This window comes from Bombina bombina, chromosome 4 (genome assembly GCF_027579735.1).
Source record: "Bombina bombina isolate aBomBom1 chromosome 4, aBomBom1.pri, whole genome shotgun sequence".
Taxonomy (NCBI): Eukaryota; Metazoa; Chordata; class Amphibia; order Anura; family Bombinatoridae; genus Bombina; species Bombina bombina.
Window position 1 is genome coordinate 444,150,813 of NC_069502.1, and position 26,446 is coordinate 444,177,258.

The following is a 26,446-nucleotide window of genomic DNA, read 5'->3' on the forward strand; positions in this document are numbered from 1 at the left end:
TTTACGCAGCTGAGACTGTTATGCCATGCTGTATGATTCTCACACACTCCTCCTCCAAGCCCTTTGCTGAGTGAGACACACACACAGTTCAGTTCATATTTGCACAGCTCATATTACAAAACATGAGCTGTGCTGATTTGAACACTGTATACTAGCTCCCTCCTTCACTCACTCCCAAGGGAGTGGCTTTTACACTAGTGGCAATGAATTGAATCATGATCACTTACATGATTTGATTCATTCGGACTTTGCAGTGAGTTTAGTCAGTGCCTAGTGACATGGTTTTACTTTCTGCTACAGGTGGGGAAGTTTGGTAACTTGGACTGTATTAGTGGGACAGATGCAGACCTGGGATGATATTCAATGATAACGGCATTACACCTGGTGAGAAATAAAGGTGCCCCTGAGTGTGACAAAGCTCAGGAAATTAGCAGAGGACTTGGCAAGAACGGGAACCTGTTGCTCCTGTGCTGGCACAATCACCAGCTGACACAATGAATGAACGGAGCCCGCTGCTCACTTACCCCCTCTGGTCCTTGTCCATAGAGGAAGCCACTAGAAATGGAGCTTCTGGCAACCCTAAGCAGCAGGGACAAGGAGCCCCCACTGCCCAACGAAAACTCACTACCTTCTTTGGGGTTGTGGTGCCCACCCTGCTTGCTATGTTCAGTGTGGTGCTTTTTCTCAGGATAGGTGAGTGATATTCCCCATGCATACTTTCACCACTCTCCAGCTGTCATTAGAGCAAAAGCTTCTTTATACATATCGGATATGACACAGATAGCTACATCTGACCATAGATGATAGATAGATAGATAGATAGATAGATAGATAGATAGATAGATATATTTATATAGAGAGATGATAGATATAGATGATAGATAGCACATAGATAGACAGACATAGATAGATTATAGACAGACAGATATAGACAGATGATAGATATGGATTATAGATAGACAGACAGATTTACAACATATTTAAAGGGACAGTCAACCATAGAATTGTTATTGTTTTAAAAGATAGATAATCCCTTTATTACTCATTCCCCAGTTTTGCATAACCAACACAGTTATATTAATATACTTTTTACCTCTGTGATAACCTTGTATCTAGGAACCTTCTTCCAGCCCCTGATCACATGACTGTGACTGTTTATTATCTATTGTCTTAAATTTAGCATTGTATTGTGCTAATACAGAAGAAACATTCTAGTGTCATTTTTTAAACAAATGCCCTTTTTATGCAAAGGGTTAAATGGCATACGTACTTATTCATCAATTATCAAGTGTATCCTGACAACTTTTAACCTTCTTGGTAATAAACATAGTGGAAAAGGGGCATTCAAAAATTAATATAACCATTTTGAGACTTAATTTTTACTCTAGTAATTGCAATGAACTTGCACCTATGACATAAAATCATTGCTCTGTACTAAATATGTCCAGAATTTTCAAATAAATATTATATTGTAACTTTTGTTTCTCTTGCATGGTTGATGAGTAAGCTTTAGCAAACAACACTATATATTATATACATGAACAAAGAATAAAAATTGTTTTAGCAAGATACATCAAGAATGCATTGATAAATGATTTACTGTACAGACCTGGTGACATAACACTCTTTTATGTCTCTATAAAACTGCTGCGTCTTTAGCTAGAAGCTGCAAAAAGGGATATTAAAGTTACTTTTAATCTACGTACAGTATTGCCTATATCAGCAGACATCCCTGACTCCTGGTATCACAATGACTTTATTATTTTACTTAATTATTAAAGAAGACTGGAAAGATACAACCAATCAGAATCAGAAGCTGTGTTACATAACCAATAATGCCCATGGGGCTCCTAGTTGATGGGGTTACTTAATAATAAACTTTCATTATTCAGATAGAGTATTCAATTTTGAACAACTTTCAAATTTACTTCCATTAAAAAAAAGTGAACAGTCTTTTTATATTTAAACTTTTTGAGTCACCAGCTCATACTGAGCATGTGCAAGAATTCACAGAATAAGCGTGTATGCATCTGTGATTAGCTGATGGCAGTCACATGGTATGTGTTGTGTATGCATTTTTTATTGGCTGATGGCTGTCACAAGGTACAGGGGGAGTGGAAATAGACATAACTTTTAAAATTGTCAGAAAAAAAATCTACTACTCATTTGAAGTTCAGATTAAGTGCTATTGCATTGTCTTGTTATCTTGCATTTGTTGATTATGCAAATCTACTGTGTTGACTGGACAGTATACACCTTGAGGTATTTTTTATATAAAATGTTTAGTTATGCATAATTAAACAACTTATTTGCAATATACTTAAAATTTTTATTTTTCCCCTTTTCATGTTATTTATCTCTAAAAATTGACCAATTTTTAATTCACTGCACCCTGCTGACTCCTCAAGGCTAATCATACTACATATATTTCACTAACTGGCTTTAACTGATAACAACTGCTAAACAATGCACTTTATACTAACTTTATGACAGTTGCTAGCCTTGTTGTCTGTGGACTAAAGCTCAGATTGGCTCTTCCAAATAAGGCAAATGGTGGGTGGAGTTTGGCTTTTGAGAAAGTAACTTTTTTTTTTTTTTTTAAACATTATAACTTGGCTGATATGTTATTCTATATCAGTGATGGCGAACATTGGCACTCCAGACTTTTCCAAACTACATTTCCCATAATGCTCGACTGGATTTCAGAGTGCCTAAGCATCTTGGGATATGTAGTTCTGAAACATCTGGAGTGCCAAGGTTCGCCATCACGGTTCTATAGCAACACAATAGAAATGTCTTGGAATTACAAGGTATTTACTGTCCCTTTATGGCCAGAGTTCACAGTCAGTGTATGACCTGGTCAAATGCATGCAGGCACTTCACTTCCATATGATCTTGCTTCTGTCACCCTTTCCCAGAGAGCAGTTTGCATTGTCTATAAGGGCCCTAACAGATCCACCTTCTGGTTGCTGTATCCTCCAGGCTTTCTTTTTTTAAAAAAAAATTATTGCCATATTAGTGCTAATGAATTGTCTGCATTAATTCAAGTACTTTTTTAATGAGATGCAAAAAACAAGCATTTTAAATAAAAAAAGCAACAAGAAACGGCAGCTGATTCAATTAGCATTGCTATGCACAACTGGGTCTTTGCATTTATAACAGGGCATTTTACTTTTTTTATTTGTTTGAAAAACATGTTATTATGCTTAGTATGACACTTTTTTTTCTGGGGGGATGTTACTGTGTCCACTAATATAGCTGTAGGAGTTTTCAGACAGTGAACTTCTATCCCACAGACCAATTGTGCACTTCCTGTTATAAAGGGACATCCCAGGCACAACTAAAATGCAGACCAAAACATTTCAGTTTTTAATAGATTTCTCCAATTTACATGGATTAGCAAAAATGCTTTAAAGGGCCAGCCAATACAGTAGATTTTTCATAATCAACAAATACATGATAACAAGACAATGTAATAGCACTTCAAATGAGTGGTAGATTTTTTTATGACAAATTTCAGTTATGTCTATTTCCTCTCATACTGTATCATGTGACAGCCATGAGCCAATCACAAATTTATATACGTATATTCTGTGAATTCTTGCTCATGCTCAGTAGGAGCTGGTGACTCAAAAAGTGTAAATATAAAAAGACTGTTAACCTTTTAACGCCGTTATGCCGTTCTATTCCGTCATATTTACACTGGGCTTTAAAGCCGTTATGACGGAATAGAACGTCATATCAAACGGCTGTCCTGAAGCCTTCTGCGCTTCAAGGACTTGATCGCGGTCTGGAGGGCGTTCCTAGGGTTGTAGGGACGCCCCCCAGATGCGATCCAATAATTGAAATCTCGCGATCGTATGCACGATCGCGTAGTTTCAATTTGTCTACATCGGAACAGGTGTTCCGATGTAGACACTTTAACCCTGTCACGAAAGGGTTAATGGAAGTAAATTGGAAAGTTGTTTAACATTGCATTCTCTATATGAAGCATGAAAGTTTAATTTTAACTTGAGTGTCCATTTAAGTAAAAACAATCACTATTTATGGTGTGGGCTTTTACTGTGCATGTTAAGCATACTTAAATATACGTAATATACCAGTATGTAAACATTTTGTCTGCTCAGAGAGCTGGCAGTGACTTCTATCATGTAAACTAAGCCATCAACAACACAATACAAGGAATCTGCAGCTCCCTGAGTAGACACAACATTCAAAATGCTGGTGCATGAAGCATAGTTACATATGCTTCAGTGCATATACACAGTAAAAGCGCTCACTTAAAACAGCAATAGCTTCTACTAGATGCATTTTTATTAATGCAAGTCTACTGCAAAAATGCTTCTATTCAAAATTGAAATGCATTGATGTACATTTCAGTTTTGTCTGGAATGTCCCTTTAAAGTCAAACTAAACATATTTAACTTAGCCTTTTACAGCAAAAGCACAATTAAACAGTGCACTTTCTTATTCATAACTGATATATACTTTATGTTACCACTATTCTAAATATCTTTCCAATTCACCAGTTCATTGTGATCTATAATAAATGATACAGTCTTCCCCCAATTGGTATAGTATGTATAGTTACAATCCTACAGCTGTGACTGGTTTGTTTTGTGTGGGGCGTGGAGTCATTGTGACACAGTGGAAGGTCCTTCTGCTTGAAAGTGATTTGACAGTAAATTCTGCATATAAAGGACAATAGGTCCCCTACAATGCTATCTAGTACTGTTGTTTATAAGAATGTCCTAATAGAAGCATAAAACAGATATCACCCTCTGTTACCATCCCATGTAATTACTCAAGACTGCAAAAGTCATTCAGTTTATGGCCATTTAACAACATTTTGTCCCTGTGTTGAGATTTACTGACTTGTTTACTGTGGATGTTTCTTTGTGTACATTGTTTTGCTCTCCAAATGTACAAGAGAACCTGTATAAAGTATACTGTATAAACAAAGTGCCATTTATTGCATAATGTTTGTCACTAGTTCCTGGGAATTCCCCATAATTGTTCGAATAAGACCTGGGATTTTTTTTATGACATCACTATATTTTTTATTTTTGTGTATATTATATTGTATAGTGCTGCCTGTATACACAGTACTTTCCTTCATGTAGCAGATATAAAACAGTTGGCTAAATTGTATATAAAATATTTTGTATTAGCAAAAATGCAAGTATTCAAACATTCTGAAACACTGTGGGCTTGATTTATCAAGCCCTTCTCCCCCCCTTTGACTGCAGGTTTGCACAAGAAAACCTGCAGTCAGGATTTATCAAGCAGCCATCATTAGACTTCTGCTTCCCTGCCCTGTCCTCAACTTCATAGGTGTTATACCTGGGAGATTGACAGCTCCTGCCCGCAAGTGATTGGCTGTGCATTGGCGGGGGCGGGGTTGCACGCGATAATTCACAGCAGCACTTGTGTGCAATGGTAAATGCGGGCAGTGGATTGCTGCCCACAGAAGTAGAAGCCGGGCGGACAGGGGCAAATATGGCAGCAGTTTTGCAAGAATGCACTAGATCACTAGAGCACTAGATGGAAGCACTATTTCCTGACATGTAGTGCTCCAGATGCCTACTTAGGTATCTCTTCAAAACACAATATAATGGGAACAAAGCAAATTTGACAATATAATTAAATTGGAAACTTTTTTAAAATTGTCTAAATCACAAAAGAACATTTTTGAGTTTCATATCCCTTTATGGTGCAGGCCTTTCTTTAAGTCCTGCATGAGCTGTATATAGAGCAGCCCTTCTTAAAAGGACATGAAACACCTTTTTTCATGATTCAGATAGAACATACAATTTTAAAGAACTTACTAAATGACTTCTATTATTACATTTCTTTTGTCTCTTGGCATCTTTTGTTGAAAATCAGGGGCGAGATTACATATGCAGCGTCGCCCGCAAAAGCCAGCGTCGCCAGTTTTTAGTCCAGTATTGCTATCACATATTTGGTCACCCGATAATTTTACTCCCATAACCTAACATAGAACCGCGTCGCAAATTGGTATCACATATTCAGCCCAAGGATTTACGTAGTGAAAATAGAGAAATTTTACTCCAATTTCACCTCCAATTTCCCTGGAAGTTCTAACTAACACCTAACGCATGCACAATATCTACCTGTCAATTGTCATCCCCCCACCGCAATAACTAAATAAAATCTGTTAATCCCTAATCCGCCAACCACCACATCGCAACCTACCTAATAAATTATTTAACCCCCTAATCCGCCATCCCCCCACATTGCAAACTACCTAATAAAGTGATTAACCCCTAAATCGCCTTCCGCCACATAGCAATAAACCAAATGAACCAATTAACCCCTAAACCGCCAACCCCCACAACGCAATAAACTAATTTAATTACTAAGCCCCCTAACCTAACACCCCCTAAATTAACCCCAATTACATAAAATAATAAAATACTAAGTTAAAATTAAAATAAAAAATCATAAAATTACAATTAGTAAAAAGTCTAAAATTATAGAGAAAAATAAACCAAATTATCAAAAATTAAAAAATGAAACCTAATCTAATACCCCAATGAAAAAAAAATTAAAATACAAAATAAAATAAAAACACCCCCTAATCAGCTCTTTTACATAAAAAAATATTAAGCCCCCCCAATCAGTAACCCCCCCACCCACCAAACCCCCCAAATAAAAAAAACTAAGCTACCCGTTGCCCCTTAAAGGGCATTTGTATGGGCATCAGCTCTTTTGCAGCCCATGAAAATAAAAAAATCCCTAATCTAAAAAAGACACCCCAAAAGTAAAAAAAAAAAGCCTGACTCTAACCCCCAAATAGGTACTCACCGTTCTTGAAGTCCGGCAGAGAAGGTCTTCTTCCAGCCGGTGAAGTTCTTCCAGGCGGCGACATCTTCGTCCAGCGCGGGGACCTCTTCTATCTTTATCCAGGGCGAAGGCGGCGCGGAGTGGAGGTGACCGCAGAGCAAGAATGCCAGCCGCGGAGACACCCAGCGTGGAGGATCCTATTCGTACGATCGTCGCCGCACACTGAGGATTGAATGCAAGATAACATAGTAAGATAGTAGATGAGGTTGAAAAAAGACCGAAGTCCATCGAGTTCAACCTATACAAATCTAAAATATATACAAAAAGCTCCAGTTAAGCTTTAATAATCCCACTAAAAGGTGACCCATTTAAAACTAGCAATCATATCCATGAATTTTGTTTATAGACAGAAATGTATCCAAATAATTTTTAGATGTATCTAGGGTATTGGCATTCACTACCTCCTTTGGTAATGAGTTCCACACTTTTATTGCTCTTACAGTGAAAAAACGTTTCCATTGCAGGAGATTAAATCTCCTTTCCTCCAACCTTAAATTGTGATCTCTGGTCACAAACAATTTTCTTGGAATAAACAGAGCTTCTGTCATCTCTGTATATGGGCCTTGAATATATTTATATAAAATAATCATGTCACCTCTTAAGCGCCTTTTTTCTAAAGAAAACAGATCCAGTTTGGCTAGCCTCTCCTCATAGGTTAAATTCTCCAATCCCCTTATTAGCTTTGTGGCACTTCTCTAAACTTTTTCTAGTTCTGCAATATCTTTTTTTGCGATTGGTCCCCAGAACTGCACTCCATACTCAAGGTGAGGTCTTACCAGGGCTTTATATAGTGACAGAATTATGCTTTCCTCCCTTGAGTCAATGGCCTCTAGTTATCAAGCCGTCAACTGCAAATACGCTGGAATTCCGCAGCGTATTTGTGGCGAGGTTGATTCGCCATAGTTATCAAGCCCTACTGCCCGGCAAAAGTAGAATATAGTGATGTAACCTACGATCCATCGGACTCAGTCTGACACAGATCGATGGTTACGTCACTCCAGATGTTCCGAACGCAAGTTCGGCAAATCTGACTACTTTTGGTAGTTATCAAACTACTACCAGGTACGCTCGCCACTATTCCGGGCCAGCATACCTGGATTTCAATCCGCCGCCCTGGAGGCGGCAAATCCCATAGGAATCAATGGGAGTCTGACCATAGAGAAAGCTTATGTTCGCTGCTGCCCGATATCCCATTGATTCCTATGGGAGATGTCTGAACCTAACACCCTAACATGTACCCCGAGTCTAAACACCCCTAATCTGCCCCCCTACACTGCCGCAACTAAATACATTTATTACCCCCTAAACCGCCGCTCCCGGACCCCGCCGCAACTATAATAAACATGTTAACCCCTACACCGCCGCTCCCGGACCCCGCCGCCACCTATATTAAAGTTATTAACCCCTATCCTGCCCCCATTACACCACCGCAACCTACATTAAACTCATTGACCCCTAAACCACTGCTCCAGGACCCCGCCGCAACTAAATTAAATGTTTAACCCCTAAACCGCCGCTCTCGGACCCCGCCGCCACCTATATTAAACTTATTAACCCCTATCCTGACCCCTATACTGCCGCCACCTATATTAAACTTATTAACCCCTAAACCTAAGTCTAACACTAACACCCCCCTAACTTTAATATTATTTTAATAAATCTAAATAAAACTTACTATTATTAACCAAATTATTCCTATTTAAAACTTAATACTTACCTGTAAAATAAACCCTAAGATAGCTACAGAATAACTAATAATTATATTGTAGCTATTTTAGGATTTATTTTTATTTTACAGGCAACTTTGTATTTATTTTAACTAGGTACAATAGCTATTAAATAGTTAATAACTATTTAATTGCTACCTAGTTAAAATAACTAAAAAATTACCTGTAAAATAAATCCTAACCTAAGTTACAATTAAACCTAACACTACACTATCATTAAATAAATGAAATAAATTACTTACAATTACCTAAAATTAAATTAAATTAAATGAACTAAACTATAGTACAAAAAAACAAACACTAAATTACAGAAAATAAAAAAGAATTACAAGAAGTTTAAACTAATTACACCTAATCTAAGCCCCCTAATAAAATAATAAAGCACCCCATAATAAAAAAATGCCCTACCCTAGTCTAAATTACAAAGTAACCAGCTCTTTTACCAGCACTTAAAAGGGCTTTTTGCGGGGCATTGCCCCAAAGTAATCAGCTCTTTTACCTGTAAAAAAAAATACAACCCCCCCCCAACATTAAAACCCACCACCCACATACCCCTACTCTAACCCACCCAAACCCCCCTTAAAAAAAACTAACACTAACCCCCTGAAGATCACCCTACCTGGAGCCGTCTTCACCCAACCGGGCCGAAATCTTAATCCAAGGTGCACAGAGGAGGTCCTTCATCTGGTAGAAGTCTTCATCCAGGCGGCGTCTTCAATCTTCATCCATCCGGAGTGGAGCCATCTTCCGATCAGCCAATAGAATGTGAGCTCAATCCGATTGGCTGATTGAATCAGCCAATCAGATTCTTCCTACCTTAATTCCGATTGGCTGATAGAATCCTATCAGCCAATCGGAATTCGAGGGACGCGATCTTGAATGACGTCCCTTAAAGGAACCTTCATTCGTCGTTCAGTCGTCGGTTGAAGAGGATGGCTCTGTGTCGGCTCCTTCGAAGATGGCTCGGCTCCGGATGGATGAAGATTGAAGACACCGCCTGGATGAAGACTTCTACCGGATGAAGGACCTCCTCTGCGCACCTTGGATGAAGATTTCGGCCCGGTTGGGTGAAGACGGCTCCAGGTAAGGTGATCTTAAGGGGGTTAGTGTTAGGTTTTTTTAAGGGGGGTTTGGGTGGGTTAGAGTAGGGGTATGTGGGTGGTGGGTTTTAATGTTGGGGGGTTGTATTTTTTTTTACAGGTAAAAGACCTGATTACTTTGGGGCAATGCCCCGCAAAAAGCCCTTTTAAGGGCTGGTAAAAGAGCTGGTTACTTTGTAATTTAGACTAGGGTAGGGCATTTTTTTATTTTGGGGGGCTTTATTATTTTATTAGGGGGCTTAGATTAGGTGTAATTAGTTTAAACTTCTTGTAATTCTTTTTTATTTTCTGTAATTTAGTGTTTGTTTTTGTACTATAGTTTAGTTTATTTAATTTAATTTTAGGTAATTGTAGGTAATTTAATGATAGTATAGTGTTAGGTTTAATTGTAACTTAGGTTAGGATTTATTTTACAGGTACTATTGTAGTTATTTTAACTAGGTAGCTATTAAATAGTTATTAACTATATATACCTAGTTAAAATAAATACAAACTTGCCTGTAAAATAAAAATAAATCCTAAAATAGCTACAATATAATTATTATTTATATTGTAGCTATCTTAGGGTTTATTTTACAGGTAAGTATTTAGTTTTAAATAGGAATAATTTAGTTAATAATAGTAATTTTATTTCGTTTTATTTAAATTATATTTAAGTTAGGGGGGTGTTAGTGTTAGACTTAGGTTTAGGGGTTAATAAGTTTAATATAGGTGGCGGCGGGGTCCGGGAGCGGCGGTTTAGGGGTTAAACATTTAATTTAGTTGCGGCGGGGTCCAGGAGCAGCGGTTTAGGGGTTAATGAGTTTAATGTAGGTTGCGCGGTGTAGTGGGGGGCAGGATAGGGGTTAATAACTTTAATATAGGTGGCGGTGGGCTCCGGGTGCGGCGGTTTAGGGGTTAAACAATTTATTTAGTTGTGGCGGGGTCTGGGATCCGCAGGATAGGGGTTAATAACTTGAATATAGGTGGCGGCGGTGTAGTGGGGGGCAGGATAGGGGTTAATAGGTATAATGTAGGTGGCGGCGGGGTCCGGGAGCGGCGGTTTAGGGGTTAATACATTTATTATATTTGCGGCGGGGTCCAGGAGCGGCGGTTTAGGGGGTAATAACTTTATTTAGTTGTGGGGGGCTCCGGGAGTGGCGGTTTAGGGGGTAAAACAGTGTAGGTTAGTGTGGGTGCTTAGTGACAGGCTAGCAAAAAAGCTGCAAAGAAGATCGATGACTGTCAGTTAACAACAGTCCGCTGCTCATCGCTCCATACTTGGTGCGCGGCTTCTTGACAGCTTTTTTGTTAACTTTGGCGAACGTATTCAGGTCCGCGGCGGCGATGGTTTGCGAGATTAGGCGAGCGTATTGGGCCGGCGAATGCAGGTAAGTAGACGGCTTCATAACTAGAGGCCAATGCCTCTTTTAATACATGCTAGTATCTTATTAGCCTTTGACGCTGCTGCCATGCATTGTGCACCCATCTTTAGCTTGTTATCTATTACTACCCCCAAATCCCTTTCCTCCTGTGTTTGGCTAAGTCTTGTCCCATTTAAATAAAATGTTGCCTGCTTATTTTTACTTCCAAAATGTAGGACCTTGCATTTTCCCGTATTAAATCTCATTTTCCATTTACTTGCCCATACTTCTAATTTTTGCAGGTCTCTTTGTAACGAAAGTTCATCCTGCTCTGACCTAATGACCTTACTTAACTTAGTATCATCTGCAAAAATAGAGATGTCGCTATTTAATCCTAGCTCCAAGTCATTTATAAAAATATTAAAAAGGTACCTGTTTTATATTTGGGGTACCTTGCATTACTATGGGCTGAAATTTTCAAATCAGCCAATAGGATGAGAGCTACTGAAATCCTATTGGCTAACTTGAACATATGTAATCTCACCCCAGGAAGGTATGCAAGTGTCTGGAGCACTATATGGCAGCAGTTTTGCAAGAGCACTAGATGGCAGCATTATTCCCTGCCATGTAGTGCTCCAGGCACCTACCTAGTTATCTCTTCAATAAAAAAATATCATGGGAACAAAGTAAATGTTATGCTCTGTCTGAATTACAATTTTTGTGTTTCATATCTCATTAAAGAGACAGTATACCCTAAGTGTATTAAATTGTTTATCCCCACCTATACTGAAAGTTTCTATACTTAAGTACTGCCTATAAAAGGCTATGTAGACATAGAGAGCAGGAGAAATTACATTCTTAGTGGGGGTTAGGAGAAACAAATAATAAAATGTTAATTTTCAATTGTTTCCTCAAAGTATTGGACTTTGTTATACAGAGATAGTTAATATAAGGATTTGTGTGTGTGTGTGCGCACAGAAAGTGGTAAATGAAGGTGATCTGACTTCCCTGGAAGCTCAGCGCATTTTAATGGGTTGTGGTTTTAAAGAACAAACACCTGCTATTTCATATTAAAAAATACACCTAAGCTAGGAAATGTTTATACATTTTATACTCTGAAGCTAATATAACAAGTCATTTTAAACACATTAAGGGATACAGTACACTGTACATTTAAGTCCAGAATAATTGTTTAGGCACACCCCAAATTGCTAATTTAGAACTGGTGTTCAAACCTTGCTATGGCTTCCCATAAATACTCTTTTATAAACCTTTACATTTTGTTTTCAAACTAATTCAACTGGTTGAATGGCAAATAGAGGATGTAATTCCTGCTCTTTATTATAAAATCAAGACTTGAGAACAAATCAATGCAAACTGCACTAAAACATCCACAGGCTGAGAACTAGGGGTGCCGCTCAGTCATTACCAGAGATAGGCACGAACCAAGGCTGTGGCGGATATTTTCTAAAGTAAAGACTTTAGTGAAGGACACCAAGGTGCAATTCAAATTAAAAACATCATTATATAGTGCTGAATGTTATTATACTGATGCAGATACCACTGATCCTATAACCACCCCTCCTCTGGCTATACCCATGTGCCAGTGTCACTACTGTGTCATTATATAGTGCTGGGTGTTATTATACTGATGCAGATACCACTGATCCTATAACCAGCCCTCCTCTGGCTATACCCATGAGCCAGTGTCACTACTGTGTTATTATATAGTGCTGGGTGTTATTATACAGATGCAGATACCACTGATCCTATAACCAGCCCTCCTCTGGCTATACCCATGTGCCAGTGTAACTACTGTGTCATTATATAGTGATGGGTGTTATTATACTGATGCAGATACCACTGATCCTATAACCAGCCCTCCTCTGGCTATACCCATGTGCCAATGTCACTACTGTGTCATTATATAGTGCTGGGTGTTATTATAATGATTCAGATACCACTGATTCTATAACCAGCCCTCCTCTGGCTATACCCATGAGCCAGTGTTACTACTGTGTCATTATATAGCGTTGGGTGTTATTACACTGATGCAGATACCACTGATCCTATAACCAGCCCTCCTCTGGCTATACCCATGTGCCAGTGTCACTACTGTGTCTTTGTATAGTGCTTGGTGTTATTATACTGATGCAGCTACCACTGATCCTATAACCAGCCCTCCTCTGGCTATACCCATGTGCCAGTGTCACTACTGTGTCATTATATAGTGCTGAATGTTATTATACTGATGCAGATACCACTGATCCTATAACCAGCCTTCCTCTGGCTATACCCATGTGCCAGTGTCACTACTGTGTCTTTGTATAGTGCTGGGTGTTATTATACAGATGCAGATACCACTGATTCTATAACCAGCCCTCCTCTGGCTATACCCATGTGCCAATGTCACTACTGTGTCATTATATAGTGCTGGGTGTTATTATACTGATGCAGATACCACTGATTCTATAACCAGCCCTCCTCTGGCTATACCCATGTGCCAGTGTCACTACTGTGTCTTTGTATAGTGCTGAATGTTATTATACTGATGCAGATACCACTGATTCTATAACCAATCCTCCTCTGGCTATACCCATGAGCCAGTGTCACTACTGTGTCATTATATAGTGCTGGGTGTTATTATACGGATGCAGATACCACTGATCCTATAACCAGCCCTCCTCTGGCTATACCCATGAGCCAGTGTCACTACTGTGTCATTATATAGTGCTGGGTGTTATTATAATGATTCAGATACCACTGATTCTATAACCAGCCCTCCTCTGGCTATACCCATGTGCCAGGGTCACTACTGTGTCATTATATAGCACTGGGTGTTATTATACTGATGCAGATACCACTGATTCTATAACCAGCCTTCCTCTGGCTATACCCATGTGCCAGTGTCACTACTGTGTCTTTGTATAGTGCTGGGTGTTATTATACAGATGCAGATATCACTGATTCTATAACCAGCCCTCCTCTGGCTATACCCATGAGCCAGTGTCACTACTGTGTCATTATATAGTGCTGGGTGTTATTATACTGATGCAGATACTACTGATCCTATAACCAGCCCTCCTCTGGCTATACCCATGTGCCAGTGTCACTACCATGTCATTATATAGTGCTGGGTGTTATTATACTGATGCAGATACCACTGATCCTATAACCAGCCCTCCTCTGGCTATACCCATGTGCCAGTGTCACTACTGTGTCATTATATAGTGCTGGGTGTTATTATACTGATGCAGATACCACTGATCCTATAACCAGCCCTCCTCTGGCTATACCCATGTGCCAGTGCCACTACTGTGTCATTATATAGTGCTGGGTGTTATTATACTGATGCAGATACCACTGATTCTATAACCAGCCCTCCTCTGGCTATACCCATGTGCCAGTGCCACTATAGTGCTTGGTGTTATTATACTGATGCAGATACCACTGATCCTATAACCAGCTCTCCTCTGGCTATACCCATGTGCCAGTGTCACTACTGTGTCTTTGTATAGTGCTGGGTGTTATTATACAGATGCAGATACTACTGATCCTATAACCAGCCCTCCTCTGGCTATACCCATGTGCCAGTGTCACTACTGTGTCATTATATTGTGCTGGGTGTTATTATACTGATGCAAATACCACTGATCCTATAACCAGCCCTCCTCTGGCTATACCCATGTGCCAGTGTCACTACTGTGTCTTTGTATAGTGCTGGGTGTTATTATACAGATGACTACACATCCAGTATTTCACTCAGGTTTATTTATTCCATAACTTATCACCCAATATCGCTAGCAGTCTCTTGACAAGCCACTAACTTTATTCACACTATATATTCTCCCTTTCCTACTATTTAATCAGAAAGAAAAGATATACTAAGGTTGTGAATCATAACCTTAGTATATATTTTCTTTCTAATTAGATACTACTTATAATAAACCTCGGGTGCTGGTTAAAGTGCTTTACCTTTGCATATAAAGCTCCAGGGATACAGTGGCAGCTTCCTTCTCTCTCAGTCTCACTCAGAGTCATTTTCCCGGTACTAAGCGGCATTACGTGGGAGTGGCCACAACCCTGCAAAATGTGGCACTGTGTCTGTCAAGGAGGAGTCAGGACCAGCATTTATCTGTCCTACTCCTCCCCGCAGCAAAATGGGCGGGCACGGTGGACACTGCAAGGGCCAGTCACGGACACCAGTGTCCGTGTATGGAAACCTTGCCTATCCCTGGTCATTACTATAGAGGGGATGAAAACTATTATGAGACTTTTTGTTACTAAGATTTCTACAAAGATTGGTAGTGCAGAGATAATTCTGTTGGCAACCCTAGTGTGGAATATTGTAACATTGTAAATGTAAAACTCTGTGCATAAGTAAGAATACTCCTAAAGGGACAGTAAACACTGATATTTTGATATAAAATGTTTAATTATCTGTAGTAAAAAAGCATTTACAATATACTTTCATTACATATTTTGCCACTATTCCTATAATTTACGTTGGAATATTAAGAGTTTACCAACTCTGAGTACTGATAGTGCACATGGCATTGGCAGGCTTCACAAGCCTAACCCTGCACCATATCTGTCCATAACTGACTTCAGCAGGTAAGAATTGAAAATTTGCTACCATAATGACAGTGGCTAGCTGTGCCAACTTCCGTAACAAAGCTGTATTGGCGCCACTAATTAAGGCAAGTGGTGATTGGTGCATTTCAAACATTTTCAAACTTACCCACTTTACTAGTTTATTTTTAAAAAAAACTTGTAATTATACATCTAAAAGTGCACATTTGAAAATAATACAAACCCATTTGCACTGAAAATATAAAAACAGCTGAGACTCTGAAAACATGTAAAATGGTCAAAGTGCCATAATATCGTGTTTCTTAAAGGGACAGTCAACACATAACATTTAAACCTCAAAATGTCTGCCTTTTTCTAAGCAACTACAGACGGCCTCTTATCACATGCTTTTTTAATAGCTTTTTCACAACAGGAGACTGCTAGTTCATGTGGGCCATTTAGATAACATTATGCTCTCTCCCGTGGAGTTGTGGCTGATACTGCACTAATTGGCTAAAATGCAAGTCAATAGATCATAAATTAAAAGTCATGTGATCAGGGGGCTGTCAGAAGATGCAGGAATAGGTAATAAAGGGATTATCTATATTTTTAAACAAAAATATTGTTTGAGTTGACTGTCCCTTGAAACTGGTTTATGTACCCCTGGAGCATCTGTAGGGAGTGCTCAATGGTTTGTCCCTATTTATTTATTTTTTATGCAGCTAAAGTAAATCAGTGTTTTTCTCTGTTCTACCCTCAACAACCCCAACAGTACAGATTCTAATTCCCTGCCTGGGCTGGTCAGCTGTGCACTGTGAAAAAGTGTCACAGAGACATGCGCCAATATAGGGCCACAGTAAAATATCACAAGACAAATATGCCATGATGAAATGTACCAGGCAGTGGCGTAGCGTGGGTTGTCAGCGCCCAGGGCAAGGTAAGAATTGCGCCCCCCCTAAACCATTAGCACTGACTCTCTTCCACCAGTACAGTAGGTACTTGCTCATAGGCTAATAAACTCCATTGGTAAACAGGGTCATACCTCCTCATACATATAAAAAAATGTAGATTTAGGAAACAGGAATATCCAAACAATGTTATGAATTGAATATAATACATTTTAGATTCATCATGTACAACATATAACATATTAAATTAATGATCTTTTAAGTGATAACTACTGGCTTAGGCCTAGATATAGGCCTAGATTTAGAGTTTGGCGGTAGCCGTCAAAATCAGCCAATCAGATTGAGCTCGCATTCTATTGGCTGTTCCGATCAGCCAATAGAATGCAAGCTCAATCTGATTGGCTGATCGGATCGGCCAATCGGATTGAACTTGATTCTGATTGGCTGATTCCATCAGCCAATCAGAATATTCCTACCTTAATTCCGATTGGCTGATAGAATCCTATCAGCCAATCGGAATTTGAGGGACGCCATCTTGGATGACGTCATTTAAAGGAACCGCCATTCGGCTAGTAGGCGTCGGTTGAAGAGGATGTTCCGCGTCGGCTTGGAATAAGATGGCTCCGCTCCGCTCCAGAAGAAAGAAGATTGAAGATGCGGCTTGATAGAAGACTTCATCCCGATGATGGACTTCCGACTTCGGCCCGATGATGGATTTCTTCAGCCGCCGCTTGGATCCAGACTTCAGCCCGAGGATGGACGTCACGCTTCAGCCCCCCGCTTGGGCTTGGATCAACACTTCCGAGGACCGATCGGTGAACCTGGTATGGTGAAGATAAGGTAGGAAGATCTTCAGGGGCTTAGTGTTAGGTTTATTTAAGGGGGGTTTGGGTTAGATTAGGGGTATGTGGGTGGTGGGTTGTAATGTTGGGGGGGGGTATTGTATGTTTTTTTTTACAGGCAAAAGAGCTGAATTCTTTGGGGCATGCCCCGCAAAGGGCCCTGTTCAGGGCTGGTAAGGTAAAAGAGCTTTGAACTTTTGTAATTTAGAATAGGGTAGGGCATTTTTTTTATTTTGGGGGTCTTTGCTATTTTATTAGGGGGCTTAGAGTAGGTGTAATTAGTTTAAAATTGTTGTAATTTTTTTCTAATGTTTGTAAATATTTTTTTATTTTTTGTAACTTAGTTTTTTTTTATTTTTTGTACTTTAGTTAGTTTATTTAATTGTATTTATTTGTAGGAATTGTATTTAATTAATTTATTGATAGTGTAGTGTTAGGTTTAATTGTAGATAATTGTAGGTATTTTATTTAATTAATTTATTGATAGTGTAGTGTTAGGTTAGGATTTATTTTACAGGTAATTTTGTAATTATTTTAACTATTTTAGCTATTAAATAGTTCTTAACTATTTAATAGCTATTGTACCTGGTTAAAATAAATACAAAGTTAACTGTAAAATAAATATAAATCCTAAAATAGCTATAATATAATTATAATTTATATTGTAGCTATATTAGGGTTTATTTTACAGGTAAGTATTTAGATTTAAATAGGAATAATTTATATAATAAGAGTTAATTTATTTCGTTAGATTTAAATTATATTTAATTTAGGGGGGTGTTAGGGTTAAAGTTAGACTTAGCTTTAGGGGTTAATAAATTTATTAGCGTAGCGGTGAGCTCCTGTCGGCAGATTAGGGGTTAATACTTGAAGTTAGGTGTCGGCAATGTTAGGGAGGGCAGATTAGGGGTTAATACTATTTATTATAGGGTTATTGAGGCGGGAGTGAGGCGGATTAGGGGTTAATACATTTATTATAGTAGCGCTCAGGTCCGGTCGGTAGATTAGGGGTTAATAAGTGTAGTTAGGTGGAGGCGAGGTTGGGGGCGGCAGATTAGGGGTTAATAAATATAATATAGGGGTCGGCGATGTTAGGGCAGCAGATTAGGGGTACATAGGGATAATGTAGGTGGCGGGGGTGTACGGAGCGGCAGATTAGGGGTTAAAAATAATATGCAGGGGTCATCGATGTCGGGGGCGTCAGATTAGGGGTTAATAAGTGTAAGGTTAGGGGTGTTTAGACTCGGGGTACATGTTAGAGTGTTAGGTGCAGACGTAGGAAGTGTTTCCCCATAGGAAACAATGGGGCTGCGTTAGGAGCTGAACGCGGCTTTTTTGCAGGTGTTAGGTTTTTTTTCAGCTCAAACAGCCCCATTGTTTTCTATGGGGGAATCGTGCACAAGCACGTTTTTGAAGCTGGCCGCGTCCGTAAGCAACTCTGGTATCGAGAGTTGCAGTGGCGGTAAATATGCCTGTACGCTCCCTTTTTGGAGCCTAACGCAGCCATTCTGTGAACTCTCAATACCAGAGGTATTTAAAAGGTGCGGCCAGAAAAAAGCCAGCGTTAGCTACGCGGGTCGTTACCGACAAAACTCTAAATCTAGGCGTTAGACAGCACATAACATGATTTTTTCCATTTTGCTGCATGTGTATTCCTTGGTGCCATACATAATCCCAGATAAACTGAATACAACAGTGTATATACTATATATATATATATATATATATATATATATATATATATATATATATATATATGGGAAAGGGAGTGGTTTTTATGGGCTAGACCCTACAAAAACCTAGTTAGCGCTGATAATGAGATCAGTTACAGGGTAGGTAGGGGATTCTGTGGTAGCTGCTAAAAATCTCAGAGAAAGGGAGGATATCCTATCCAAATGAAGGGTAAGGGTATCCCTCCAGTGAGAAAGTGATATGGATTGGAGTTTGAGAAAAGCGCCTCCACAGAAATCTAATCCCACATTCCCTGTATATGTTACTATACAAAAAAGTGTGTCAAAAAATGATGATAGTAAATGTGATCGTTTGTTGAAGATCACATAAAAGAAAAAATATACATATATTCAACTAATATTTGTAAATGAACTGTGATCCAAAAAATTGTTATTAATTTTGAGTATGTATATATACACTCAATTATATGTAATTACATATGTTCCATACATAAATAAAAATCAGATATATAAGAAAAAAGTAATAGTAGTAAAGGCAGTCCAACCACAGGTTATGTGGATGTAGAAGTATTAAAAGTGAGAAAACGCTTATCACACTTTATATCCAGTAGGTATTGCACTTACTAGAACAAACCTCAATCATATGAGGTAAGTTGCCGCCTCTTGTAAGTGAGAAACTTCCGGAACTCAGTAGTGTTGATAAATGCCTGGCCGTCTGTGTCTTGCCTTCTCCTCTCAGAGTATGGATTCAGTGTTCTGATGTGTGCTGATGATAGATATTCTCCAAGATCCCCGCAGAGTTATGCAGAATGAGAGGCAGAAGAGAAATACATAGCGTAAAATCATTTTATTAAGATAAAAACTATAATAAAAATAGACAAATGGCCACTCACATAATGAATCCTCAAACATATGAGGTATGTAAAAAACACTCAATATTAGCCTGTGGTTCTCAACTTTGTGGATATGAACTGCAAACGCTGTTTTCTTAAATCTCAACAGAGAAATTTCTTTCATGCACAGTTTCAATAGTGTCCGTTTTAAATACAGGCCAAAAGAATGATCGTAAAACCAGTATATAAAGTGCATATAGCACCAGAGTAATCAAACAAACTCTTACAAATGGAGTATTAAGGTTCCCTTACGCGTTTCAAAGCTTCATATATTGCTTCTTCCTCAGAGGGTGATTGTTCTAAGTCTGTATCCTGTGTTCATAAAAAGCCGGGCGGCGGCACGCCCCTTAGAACACAATGTCGTGTCTGATTGGTTTAATTGTGTTTCTATTAACCTGCATTCCCCATGTGGACAATGCCCAGTAATTGACGTGCTCCCCGATTGGTCAGTTTGGGAGAGCAATCGTCATTAACGTTAGCGTGTACTTCGCAAAGATACTTGCAAAACGTGTGGGTCTATGTTTATATGGTTACCAAGGTTATGGCCCTAAAGACTCGTATCCGTAGCGGCACATTAGGAATTGTATATAATTTCCATAGAAACCTGCTATGTTGTCATTACGGTCACGTTATATGCTGTGCATTTAGAAAAGATAGTTGAGTTTTATTTTAGATTAGATTACTTATAATGGAAAAGCATTTTATTTTGTATGTTGTTATCTTACGTAAATAAAGCCAAAAATTTCCTTTTAGTGGTAATCCTAGCATTGTCCATATTGGGAATGCATGTTTATGACAAAGAATATATACTTGTATATACATATCAGAATTGTCTATAAGAATTGTATATGGGTTACATATGCTTGTTTGTATATTTCATATATTTCCACATAGTCACTAAATACTATTTTTTTATTATTATTTTTTTGTTAATTCTATTCATACATCTGTCCAGAATATATATATATACACATGTATATTAGCACATCAAATATACCTTAGGGATTTTACAGCTGAAAATCTTGGCTGCCAGAGAGTGTTGCTATTCATTGTACTTACAATACCTTACAACCCGCAATGGCTGCTATTAGATTAACAATGCATTTTATAAATTTGGAAAAGCAAAAACATTTGTAAATTAGAATATTCTATTGTTCACACAATATTTAGTGGAAGATAAATAAGAGATGATCTAATAACAATAACAAAATAAAAATATTATGTTGTCTCTAAAGATTTCAGACCAAGTTTTTTTTTTTAAAATGTATTTGTAATTTTATTTTAAATTTAGGATGCCAGTGAGTGGGCACAATGAGCAATGACTTCTCCAGCTTCAATGTGAAAAGACACAAAAGCTAGGGCCTCCTCTCACATGTCCGTTTACATCCTTTCACATGTCCGTTACAATTAGATCCCTGGATGCAATCGTGTCCTGTCCTGGCTGGACCGTGTTAACATTTCTCTCTTAGCAATGGCATGTTTAATCCTGACAATTTGATTTTGCAGTCAATATAGCCACTAAGCCGCTGCCACCGACATCCCTTTCCTCTCCTCCCCAAATTACTTACCTTTTATTCTTTTAAAGTCACGGGCAGGCACCAGGAAGGCACGACGCGCTAGAGACAGTCCTCAGGCTCTTCCTCCACTACTTGCTCCCTCAGTCCCTCCTGACCTGCGCGCTGGGAGTGGGAGGAGTCAGGACCCGCCGTGCTACATAAACTATAACGCTGCGGCTAGACAGCAGGTAACTTTCAGACAGAGTCGGATAAGATTACACTTACAGGTGGGGGCACTGGCACAGAGAGACTCACAGACCGTGACGAGTCAGACGACACTGACAAACAATTGAAGTTCACACTTGCGTTGAGAGTGACTCAAGAAGACAGAACAGCAGGGACGCTGCTGGAGTCTGGGACTGTCACAACAGTCTACTGTCTGGTGGAGGCTTTTGTGCACCCCCATAATTATGCGCCCGGGGCCATCGTCCCTGTGGCCCCCCCCCCACGCTACGCCACTGGTACCAGGTAAAGTGTTCTACAGTGAAATGAGTCTGAGTAGCTGTGTATGTCATGAAGTTAGATACAGAAATGTGGTAACATGAATATTACTTCCCTCATCATATGTTTTTTTCTAATGGGACAATGTGTGTTTTCTCTAAAAGCTGTTTCCGTTATTGTTTGTTGCTCTAATGTTTGTAAAGATTTGCTGCATTTGCATTTGTTAAAGCTAGATTATTGGATATCGGCAACATTTTTAGCACAGTTCCAGCAGTGCTCTGCAAGTCACGAGCGGCATTTCTACCGTGGGTTTAACTCCTTTGAGTGGGTTAAACACACAAAAGTCTAGGATCATTAAAAGGATGAGCATGTCATTTTGTGACTATAATGGCCCTTTATTATTGCACCTCCAAACTTCAAAGGTATCAGAATTGTTCAAGGTAGCTTCTAAAATGACACTTCCAGTGCTTAAACCACAGCAAGGAAGATAAAGAAGTGAGAAGGGGGATTTCATTTTTTTTTTATAAAGGCAGAAATTGTTTGTAGGTGAGTAACCCCCCTTCCCCCCCCCCCCGCCATTAATATGCAGGATTTGGACATTTATTACTCATATGATGCACATAATTTGTGTCATTTTTTTAGTGTTTTATCATGAATCATTTAGAATTTATCAAAATTATATTTTTAAATATACCAGTAGTAAGGTGACCAGATGTCCTTATGTTTTAGAGACAGTCTTGAATTTGGTCAATGTGTCCCTAATTATTTATAGGGCTAAGCTGTCCCAGAATGCCCCAAATGTGTCCCTTGTCCCAGTGTGTATATGACAACAGCCAACTTTACTTTGCACAAAATCAGCTGCAGTTACTTCTCCAATCTAGCAGGGGTCGCTGTTTTATATTCCAGTTTAGAACTTACAGTTATAGCATACAGAGCCAAAGGAAAATGTGTTTGGGTCTTGTACACTAAAGCATGGGTTGGTATACAGAGGCAGATGATATGTGTTTAGGACTGGAGCACTTGCAACTACACATGGGCTGGGACACAGAGGCAGATGATATGTGTTTAGGACTGGAGCACTTACAGCTACATCATGGGATGGCACATAGAGGCAGATGATATGTGTTTAGGACTGGAGCACTTACAGCTACACATGGGCTGGCATACAGAGGCAGGTGATACGTGTTTAGGACTGGAGCACTTACAGCTACACATGGGCTGGCACACAGAGGCAGATGATATGTGTTTAGGACTGGAGCACTTGCAGCTACAACATGGGCTGGCATACAGAGGCAGAGGAAAATGTGTTTGAGTCTTGTACACTAAAGCATGGGTTGGCACACAGAAGCAGATGATAAGTGTTTAGGACTGGAGCACTTGCAGCTACACATGGGCTGGCATACAGAGGCAGGTGATATGTGTTTAGGACTGGAGCACTTACAGCTACACATGGGCTGGCACACAGAAGCAGATGATATGTGTTTAGGACTGGAGCATTTGCAGCTACACATGGGCTAGCACACAGAGGCAGATGATATGTGTTTAGGACTGGAGCACTTGCAGCTACACATGGGCAAGCATACAGAGGCAGGTGATATGTTTTTAGGACTGGAGCACTTGCAGCTACACATGGGCTGGCACACAGAGGCAGATGATATGTGTTTAGGACTGGAGCACTTACAGCTACACATGGGCTGGCACACAGAAGCAGATGATATGTGTTTAGGACTGGAGCACTTACAGCTACACATGGGCTAGCACACTGAAGCAGATGATATGTGTTTTGGACTGGAGCACTTACAGCTACACATGGGCTGGCACACAGAAGCAGATGATATGTGTTTAGGACTGGAGCACTTACAGCTACACATGGGCTAGCATACAGAGGCAGATGATATGTGTTTAGGACTGGAGCACTTGCAGCTACACATGGGCTGGGACACAGAGGCAGATGATATGTGTTTAGGACTGGAGCACTTACAGCTACATCATGGGATGGCACATAGAGGCAGATGATATGTGTTTAGGACTGGAGCACTTACAGCTACACATGGGCTGGCATACAGAGGCAGGTGATACGTGTTTAGGACTGGAGCACTTACAGCTACACATGGGCTGGCACACAGAGGCAGATGATATGTGTTTAGGACTGGAACACTTGCAGCTACAACATGGGCTGGCATACAGAGGCAGAGGAAAATGTGTTTGAGTCTTGTACACTAAAGCATGGGTTGGCACACAGAAGCAGATGATAAGTGTTTAGGACTGGAGCACTTGCAGCTACACATGGGCTGGCATACAGAGGCAGGTGATATGTGTTTAGGACTGGAGCACTTACAGATACACATGGGCTGGCACACAGAAGCAGATGATATGTGTTTAGGACTGGAGGATTTGCAGCTACACATGGGCTAGCACACAGAGGCAGATGATATGTGTTTAGGACTGGAGCACTTGCAGATACACATGGGCAAGCATACAGAGGCAGGTGATATGTTTTTAGGACTGGAGCACTTGCAGCTACACATGGGCTGGTACACAGAGGCAGATGATATGTGTTTAGGACTGGAGCACTTACAGCTACACATGGGCTGGCACACAGAAGCAGATGATATGTGTTTAGGACTGGAGCACTTACAGCTACACATGGGCTAGCACACAGAAGCAGATGATATGTGTTTTGGACTGGAGCACTTACAGCTACACATGGGCTGGCACACAGAAGCAGATGATATGTGTTTAGGACTGGAGCACTTACAGCTACACATGGGCTAGCATACAGAGGCAGATGATATGTGTTTAGGACAGGAGCACTTGCAGCTACACATGGGCTGGGACTCAGAGGCAGATGATATGTGTTTAGGACTGAAGCACTTACAGCTACATCATGGGATGGCACACAGAGGCAGATGATATGTGTTTAGGACTGGAGCACTTACAGCTACACATGGGCTGGCACACAGAAGCAGATGATATGTGTTTAGGGGCTAGCACACAGAAGCAGATGATATGTGTTTAGGACTGGAGCACTTACAGCTACACATGGACTGGCACACAGAAGCAGATGATATGTGTTTAGGACTGGAGCACTTACACCTACACATGGGCTAGTATACAGAGGCAGATGATATGTGTTTAGGACTGGAGCTCTTACAGCTACACATGGGCTAGCATACAGAGGCAGATGTTATGTGTTTAGGACTGGAGCACTGCAGTCTTGAATTTGGTCAATGTATCCCTAATTATTTATAGGGCTAAGCTGTCCCAGAATGCCCCAAATTTGTCCCTTGTCCCAGTGTGTATATGACAACAGCCAACTTTACTTTGCACAAAATCAGCTGCAGTTACTTCTCCAATCTAGCAGGGGTCGCTGTTTTGTATTCCAGTTTAGAACTTACAGTTATAGCATACAGAGCCAAAGGAAAATGTGTTTGGGTCTTGTACACTAAAGCATGGGTTGGTATACAGAGGCAGATGATATGTGTTTAGGACTGGAGCACTTGCAGCTACACATGGGCTGGGACACAGAGGCAGATGATATGTGTTTAGGACTGGAGCACTTACAGCTACACATGGGCTGGCACACAGAAGCAGATGATATGTGTTTAGGACTTGAGCACTTACAGTTACACATGGGCTAGCATACAGAGGCAGATGATATGTGTTTAGGACTGGAGCACTTACAGCTACATCATGGGATGGCACAAAGAGGCAGATGATATGTGTTTAGGACTGGAGCACTTACAGCTACAACATGGGATGACACACAGAGGCAGATGATATGTGTTTAGGACTGGAGCACTTACAGCTACACATGGGCTGGCACACAGAGGCAGATGATATGTGTTTAGGACTGGAGCACTTACAGCTACACATGGGCTAGTATACAGAGGCAGATGATATGTGTTTAGGACTGGAGCACTTACAGCTACAACATGGGCAGACAACAACCAATAATAACTGAAAGTGTATTTTCCCTCATGAATAGCATATAGGCCAGTGACAAAACTTAGCTTGGTGGGTTAGATTTGAAGTGGAGTGCTATTTAACTCTCCTGCTCGACCGCTAACTGTGCTAGAAGTAAACTTTTTACGCACGTCGGGTTGCGCTTGTATTATAAGTTTAAAGCAAAAAGTTATCGATCGTGCGATAACCGATGCTCGTAAAGAGACAAACTTACAATATTGCCCGTGATAACCTATTCCCCCATAAAAGTCAATGGAAAAAAAAAACTAAGACCCCACTCTTGCGCTAACTCGAACGCATATTCTCAAGTGTGCTAACCCTAAATAAAATATGAATATTTCACATTCCAATATTCTTCACATAGCAGAATATGTTCTATTAATGCAGAACATTGGAATGTCAAATATTTACAGTAAATGCACAGTAAAACACTTTATTAAAAATGAATATTACATATATATGATTTTACATGTTTACTTAACTGCAAAGGGCTCCAATTCACTTACAGTATATATGTGTATATATGTCTGTAAATACATA

The 26,446-nt window shown here is 39.8% G+C and overlaps 1 protein-coding gene across 1 annotated transcript in view; it reads left to right on the plus strand.

Annotated features, from left to right (window-relative positions):
* The first annotated feature begins 226 nt into the window (after positions 1–226).
* LOC128656406 (solute carrier family 12 member 9) overlaps positions 227–26,446 on the plus strand; it is a 455,098-nt gene continuing 428,878 nt past the window's right edge. Inside the window, exon 1 of the mRNA XM_053710294.1 lies at positions 227–693. Within this exon, the coding sequence (XP_053566269.1) occupies positions 495–693 (199 nt within the window). The 5' untranslated portion in view covers positions 227–494. The remainder of the gene's footprint in view (positions 694–26,446) is intronic.